The 7,782-nt window shown below is 37.9% G+C and overlaps 1 protein-coding gene across 1 annotated transcript; it reads right to left on the bottom strand.

The window, feature by feature from the left end:
• Nucleotides 1–66: 66 nt before the first annotated feature.
• On the bottom strand, nucleotides 67–7,476 carry ndufaf5 (NADH:ubiquinone oxidoreductase complex assembly factor 5). The gene is made up of 11 exons (XM_079614827.1): nucleotides 7,113–7,476; nucleotides 6,979–7,019; nucleotides 5,805–5,868; nucleotides 4,421–4,468; nucleotides 3,714–3,817; nucleotides 3,598–3,637; nucleotides 3,320–3,517; nucleotides 2,183–2,243; nucleotides 2,015–2,098; nucleotides 311–393; nucleotides 67–200 (listed from the first exon to the last, which is right to left on the bottom strand). Exons 1-11 carry the CDS (start codon nucleotides 7,278–7,280, stop codon nucleotides 99–101), a joined length of 993 nt encoding a protein of 330 aa, XP_079470953.1. The 5' UTR covers nucleotides 7,281–7,476; the 3' UTR covers nucleotides 67–98.
• Nucleotides 7,477–7,782: the final 306 nt, after the last annotated feature.

Here is a 7,782-nt window from a genome sequence, read left to right as displayed (position 1 = left end):
ACAAGCTTTGATGGCAACATTTCAGTGTAATCATGTTCATATAAGTAAAGTAGATCCTTCAAAGCACGCAAGTTGATTTGAGGGATAAAACTTGACTCCTAGGACTTGTCATTGGTTTTCTGGTGGTCGGTCTGAAGTCTGTCTATTCCTGATAAATCCGCGAACGAGACATCCGCCGAACCCCGTTTTGCTGGTTTCGCCTGTAAATTCATCACAAGATGGCAAAATCAGATTCTTGACTACAGTTCCACTTTCGGAGGAATGTGATTGGCTGTTTGTTCCATTCCGACCAATGAAAATGCAAACAGACCTGAGAATCATGAGGCTTCCAGCCAATCATGTAGAGGATCTGAAACGTGGCTGGAACTGAGCCGTCTTCACTGCCGTACATCTCTAAAAGAAATTACACGATATCTGGGGTCATCAATCTCATTTAGCTAAAGAAAATCATTTAGCGTTCAAAATCAGTTAAATCCTAACCTTATTGAATCCACTGGAAAAGACAATATCTGAAGCTCCAAGATACTTCTGCTATAATGACAAAACTGCTAATTTTCTTTAGGAGTGGCAATATAATATAACTAAACCTAATTATAAATAATTAAAATTCCGTAATTCCAATAACCGAATGTTCTTCATAGATTACACTTTTTATTATCTATGAATCTACATTACTTGATTAAATGTCAATTTTCTATCCGATAAAATGTATATAAAAATGCAAATATAAATTATATTCATTATAAATTACTTAAACTTTTCCTGGTCTATAAATCACACATTTAAAAAATGTCCTCATAGGTTGCCCAAAATCATGAGAATTACATGATTACGTCTTACATCCTGATTTTTACCCATTTTGGCTTTTTGTTTTAAAAAAACATTGTTTTATCTTATTTTAAATCGTTTTAATTCATCAATTTGTTTGCCTCCTGGTTGAAAGACACTATTCTACATAGAATTATAAGTGTTAACATAATAAATATATAATAAAATAAATACTATGGACATTTAAATTGTCATTACAATGTTAATTTAACCCCTTATATTAGCATATCACCGGCGGGCCCACAGCCATTACATATTTAAAACGGTAATATCCTATACTAAACCATCATTTGAAAGCTTACAATCTCTAGTTTACATATTTGGTGACTGATTTTCAAAAGAAATTACAGAGGAGCCGTAATTTATCAATTTGCAACAAGAATATTTCCATACTCCTAAGGCGTGCTCAGACCTTTATTTTGAAATAGTGATGAACATGAAAAATGATCATGAAAGAATGGAAGAAACCTCAGTGTGTTTTCATGCCAAGAGTTCAAAAGATAGCATCCATTCAATTGTTTTAAAAAAAAAAAAAGGTCTGAAAATGTTTTGAATATAAAGAAAAATAATAATAGATTCACCATTTGTGACTTGGCAGCGAGCTATAATGCACATACGTGAACTTCTTGTGTTTCTTAGAGGTTCAATTAATTTTAAAATCTGCCAAACTTCCAATACTAAAAAACGTGATAAAAGATATCAACCTAAAATTTGAAACAATTTGTTCAGATTTTTGGCTTTGATTATTTTTTTGTGCATTTTTAGAGTCCTCCAGGTTTTAAAAATATATATTTTATATAATATAAATAATTACATTTTTTATTATTACATAATATTAGTTGCTTTTCCATCCAAAGATGCAAATTTAACTTGTGCGCAGGATTGGAATATCGTATAAAATTTGCGAATAAAGCACAGTTTCCATCCCATGTTATCAAGAGAACAAAATCGTCACTTCCGTGGAAACTGGAGGGAAATATCTGTAATAAAGAAACGCCTCAATTGAGAGCATATGTTTTTTTGATGCGCATTCTTACAATTTATTTTTCGTTTCCAAACTTTCCGTCCAGCGTTTTTATGCGATATCCCAAAACTTGCATAACAATAGGTGGATGGAAACATAGCTATAGTTACATTTGAGTGAATCCTCCATGCGTTCGGTGCAGTTCACGGCTTGCGGTCTCACCTTTATAAATGGCAGCGGCCGCCAGCATAGTGTCTCTTTGCAGGAGTGACTTCCTGTTCCACGCACAGTTGCTCTCACCCATACCTGAAGTGGATGAATAAACCATGAACACATTCTCCGTAAATTTTTACAACAAATCACCAACTTTATATAAGACGCAGAGTTTACCTTGTAAATCACTCATGACCTCCAGCATACCAGGGTAATGGACCTGAACTTCATCAATGTCCTGCATTACAATACAATAATGGGCCTCAATATTATCACTCATAATTCAAATCAAACAGATCCCTTAAAATGCAATATATAAACAGTGACTGTGGATTATGTACTATAGTGGCCAAAAGAGATGTCCGGAGGGTATATATTTTTTTTTTACCGTGCAATTTGAATAAACCAACAAAATATGAGGATAATCTTTCTGATTTTTAAATATGAGGGAAGAATAAAACACTAAACTTGGTTTTGACAAAGTTATTTGGCAAAAAAGGCAAACTAGCTACTTGCATGACTCAAAATAAAACGACTACAGAAAAGCTGTGGGTGTAATGGTATAATGCCCTTTTCACAAGATGTATAATAAGTATTTGATTGCTCCAGAGTGTGTATGTGAAGTTTTAGCTCAAAATACCCCACAGATATTTTTATATAGCATGTTCAAATTGTCACTTTTTGAGGGTGAGCAAAAACGCCCCGTCCCTTTAAATGCAAATGAGCTGCTGCTCCCGGCACAGGGGGCGGAGCTTCAAGAGCTCGTGTCCTTTTACCTCACACACACATGCACTGAAAATTTCACTAACTTTTAGCCTTTTATGTTCAAACCGGATTCAGACAATGATGGAGAGACTCAAGAAGAGACAACATGTAGACAACATTAATGAACGGTTAGTTGATGAATTTATGTAGCTGATGTGTAGTTATCTTCTAGTCATTGATTAGCATATTCTGTCTTGATAATCTATAAATCGTGTTCAGGGGGCGGGGTTTATGTAAATTTTAGGGTTGGTGATGTCACTAACCCGGAAGGAATATATTGTAGTCCCTACCAGCCGTTTGTTGAATGATTTCTTTAAAATAAAATATCTCCCTTTGCTTTGAACGTTGAGCGTCGTAACTCTGCAGATGTTGTTTATGCTCAAACAGCAACATTACACACTAACTGAAGTTAAAAAAGTGAAATCATAATCAACCACCCCTTTAACACGTTTTTAATAACATTTTAATGAAGGGTGAAGATGTCAGACCTCACTTTTGGCCACTACTGACGCTGAATCTTTGAATTGAGATGTACTTGAGTACTCGTACCACAGTGAGCATGTTGAAGCGGGCCTGTCCCAGCAGGTTGCCCAGGTCAGTGACGGCTGTGTAGGGTGAGATATGGGGCGCAAACCCGCCCTCCCTCTCCAGCTCGGCTAACTGCAGAGAACAGCGCAGCTCGTAGAGCGTCTCACCGCCAACCATCGCTCCAATGAACACGCCATCTGGCTTCAACACATGGTGGATCTGAACGACAAAAAGAGGGAAATTCGGTTTGTTTATTACTTACGCACCACAGGAACGCACACTTGCCTAGATCCTCATACCTGTCTCAAAGCTCCAGGAAGGTCGTTGATCCAGTGCAGACTGAGGAGACGAATACGGGTTTATAAATTAGAGTCAATCTTTACATTTCCCATCATGCACTGGGGTGGTACAGTACCTCAGGCTGCTGAGCACTAGGTCAAATGTGTTTTCTTTAAAGGGCAGGAACTCCTCCTCTGCCACAACACAGTGAGTGGGAATCTCACATGCCCTCCTGTTCCTCTGAAAAACAAGGAGGAGGAAGAAGGTTCGAGTAAATGTATGTGTTGAAAAGTTAAAAATAAAGAAAATTGTCATGTTTTTGAAAGAAGTCTCTTCTGCTCACTAAGGCAGCATTTATTTGACCAAAAATACAGTAATATTGTGAAATATTATTACAATTGAAAATAACTGTTGTCTATTTGAATACATTTTATAATGTAATTTATTCCTGTGATCAAAGCTGAATGTTAAGTGTTCGCTCTTCAGTGTCACATGATCCTTCAGAAATCATGATGATTTGCAGCTCAGGAAACATTTCTGATTATTATAAATGTAGAAAACAGTTGTGCTGCTTCATATTTGTGAGGAAACCGAGATATATGTTTTCAGGATTCTTTGATGAAGAGAAAGTTCAAAAGAAAAGCATTTATTTGAAATAGAAATCTTTTGTAACATTATAAATGTCTTTACTGTCACTTTTGATCAACTTAATGTGTGCTTGCCGAATAGTTGTTTTTTTTTTTTAAATCTTACTGACCCGAAAAGTTTTAACGTTAGAATCACGGGTTACACAAGAAGTTCCAACTGCATATCAATGAAATAAAGAGGTGTGCAATCTCTCACCAGGGAAGAGTCCGAGACGTCTGTTAAGAAGAGACGTTCAACAACCTCCTGAGAAGAGAGAGAATCAGCGTCACAATTGGATTGAAACACAGAAAGGAATCATTTACTTGTCTTCATGTCGTTCCAAACCTGTATGACTTTCGTTTTAAGAACACAAAAGGAGATGTTGTAAAGAATGCTCACGCTGCTCTTTTCCATGCAATTAAAAATACATAATGAGGGAATGTCAAGCTGCTAGTGTCTCAAAACCAATATAGCACAGCCCTAGTTTCATTATATTTCTGCAGTGTTTAGGATGGTAATGGACATGCTAATGTTGATATATTTGGTCTTGGTGAAATAGCTCTGTTATGCTGCTGTACAATATAGCACACATGAATTACCCACAGCAGATCTTTACAGGTGGAGCTGGCGAAGGTGGAGGGTTTCTGAAAGCGCTCTGCAAACTGTTTGAATGTTGAGCAGCGAGCTCATTGGCTACTGATACAGCAGGAACCAATCAGCTGTGCCCTATAGAGAATGATGTGATTGCAAGCAGGTTGAGTTAAGGACAAGCGTGCCGCACAAGCCCTGAAAAGTGAAGCCAAAGCGTATCGATAGCTTTACTCAACCCCCCCCCCCCCCCCCCGGTGGCTGGTCCTAGTATAGGTCATAAACCCCGCCTCCCCGTGTTATTCAACTGGATGTGAGACCAACTAAACGATTAAATTAAACCTCAAATATATTTTTTCCAAAGGTGGTTTCTGTCATTTGCAGTCGTTTTTAATCGCGCTGATGTAAGTTCAAGTGTCTGTTTTTAAAATAAGTTTGTTTTTAGTTAGTTACGTGATGCTATAAAAACGGTGGTGTAACGTCATGACTGACAGCTGTGATTGACAGGTTCTCTGAGCGAAGTAGTCACTGGCTTCCAACTGACTTTTTTTCGGGATCTTCGGAGGACTGAGGAGATTGTATTTACTTTATTTTAACAAGCCTCTTGTCGTACTGCAACCAACAGACATCAAAATTGGAGAACGGAGGAACGGAGCAGACATGGGCCACTTGGAGAGTGCATTCTGCGAGAGTGAGGGCGGGGCGTTGATTTCGCGGCTTTACTTCCTGCTCAGGTCTGGACCCGAGATCGCCACTGCGCAGACTCAAGTCCCAAGATGTCAGCGCCATATCGGGACACTGGCGGCTTCAGTTCTCACCAATGGAAAAGAGCGAAGGGGCGTCGTCCAACTTTTTTTACAGTCTATGGTTAAGGATCTATTAGACTGTGCCGAGTTTCATGACAGAATTTTGCATGAAAAGAGTAATGTAAAAAAAAAAATTAAGTAAATTATGACAAATCTTAATTTTCCTTTAACAATGCCCTTCACTGTAACATTAGGAGCAGTTCTACCTTACTCAAATGCTCTGCGATGTGACTCTTCCCACATCCTACATCCAAAGCCAGAGGGAAAGTCCTGCAATGACATTTAGGGGATAAAACAAACATACATTTTTTTGTTATTATTTTCTCACCCTCATGTTATTCAAAACCCACATGACTACATCTGTTCTGGTTAAAGGATTAGTTCACTGTTAAAAAAACTTTTGCTGATACCTTACTCACCCTTTTCAACGTAATTGCGTATTACGTGACGTCACGAACGCGCATCACAGAACAGAGCAAGGCGAGCATTTGTGCTTATAAAACGTAAACTTTTTTTATTTATTTTTGAAATGACCGAGCGTTTCGCTAGATAAGACCCGTATTCATCGTCTGGTATCGTTTAAAGCCCGTTGAAGCGGCACTGAAACTGTCATTTGGATCTTGAACCGTTTCGGGCCCATTGAAGTCCATTATATGGAGAAATGTTTTCATCAAAAACCTTAATTTCTTTTCAACTGAAGAAAGAAAGACATGGACATCTTGGATGACATTGGGGTGAGTAAATTATCAGCAAAAGTTTTTTTAAAAGTGAACTAATCCTTTAACACTGAATTAGACATTGTTGTTGCAATGAAAGTGGATGGGGACTGGATTTCTTGAAACCCCCAAAATGAAATAAAAAATGGATTTAACTGTTCATTAACCAAAGCTATCGTATGACTTCATTAGACTGGAAATATAGCACTATTATGGAGCACTTTCATGGTGCTTTTTTTTTTGGAGGTCAACCACCCCAGTCCCCATCCACTGCTATTGTGCGGTAAACAGCCGATCGGACATTCTGCTCAATATCTCCTTTTCTATCCCACAAAACAGAATAAAGGCAAACGGGTCTAACAACATTACATTAAAAATGTCTGAATTTTTCATTTTTGGCTGAACTGTTTCCTTTAAGTTTCTTTCTTCTAGAACCAATTGACTCTTCAATAGTATCGGAAACAATACTGTCAATGATGCCCATCAACTGTTTGGTTGCCAAAATTATTCAAAATATCTTCTTCTGTGTTCAGCAGAAGAAGGAACTTCATGCAGGGTTGGAACAACATGAGGTATCGACACTAAATTAGTAAGTGATGACAAAATTTTTATTTTTGGGTGAACTATCACTTTAACATGCGTTTAATAATGAGTGGACAGTGACCTTGAGACGTCGTAAACTCTGTCTGCCACTCTGCTCGCCACCTGCAAACACAATCCATGAAAGCAGAAGTTCACACACACCGTTTTGACTTCTCGTAGCAACAAACGCAGGTATCAGAAACCCATCTATCTCACCTCGTCTCGAAGGTAATCGTATTTGCCGCTGTCCAGTAAAGATGATGCCCATTCTTTCTGCTTGCGCTTCATGCTCCTGTCAAACACGTTCATCGCGCCTCCCTGCCTGGAGGAGAAGCACCTCCATCCTCTCGACACACAGCGGAGGCTTTTCACACTCATATTCATGCTGCTGCCTAGTCCATTCTCATTTCGACACAAACCATTTTCAGACACATTTCATAACACTTTCAAACACTACATCTGTGTGGTGTGCCTCTAAAAACAGAGCTCAGCCTCGCGTCACACAACAGGGAGATTGGAGGTAAAATGTGGAATGGATCAGACCATCATACTGGACTGGAACATGGACCGGAGTCATTTCAACGATTGTTCAACCAAGAATGTCTATTCTATTCTATTCTATTCTATTCTATTCTATTCTATTCTATTCTATTCTATTCTATTCTATTCTATTCTATTCTACAATTAAAAGCAAGGGGAAAACGTCTAACTATACAGAACAATTGACAAACTCAAACATTGTGACTTTATTTCGAACATATTTTTTATTATTGAAAGGTGAATAAAATTGCTTTGTTGTGTTCATATTTTGTGATTTAACTCTGATTTAAGATTTGTACATTTATTTATATATTTCAAGCTTCAAGCTCGATTAGACAAATCAGTG

This window comes from Phoxinus phoxinus (genome assembly GCF_949152265.1).
Source record: "Phoxinus phoxinus genome assembly, chromosome: 6".
NCBI lineage: Eukaryota > Metazoa > Chordata > Actinopteri > Cypriniformes > Leuciscidae > Phoxinus > Phoxinus phoxinus.
The sequence above is the reverse complement of the archived record's forward strand: the minus strand, read 5'-3'. Positions and strand labels throughout refer to the sequence as shown.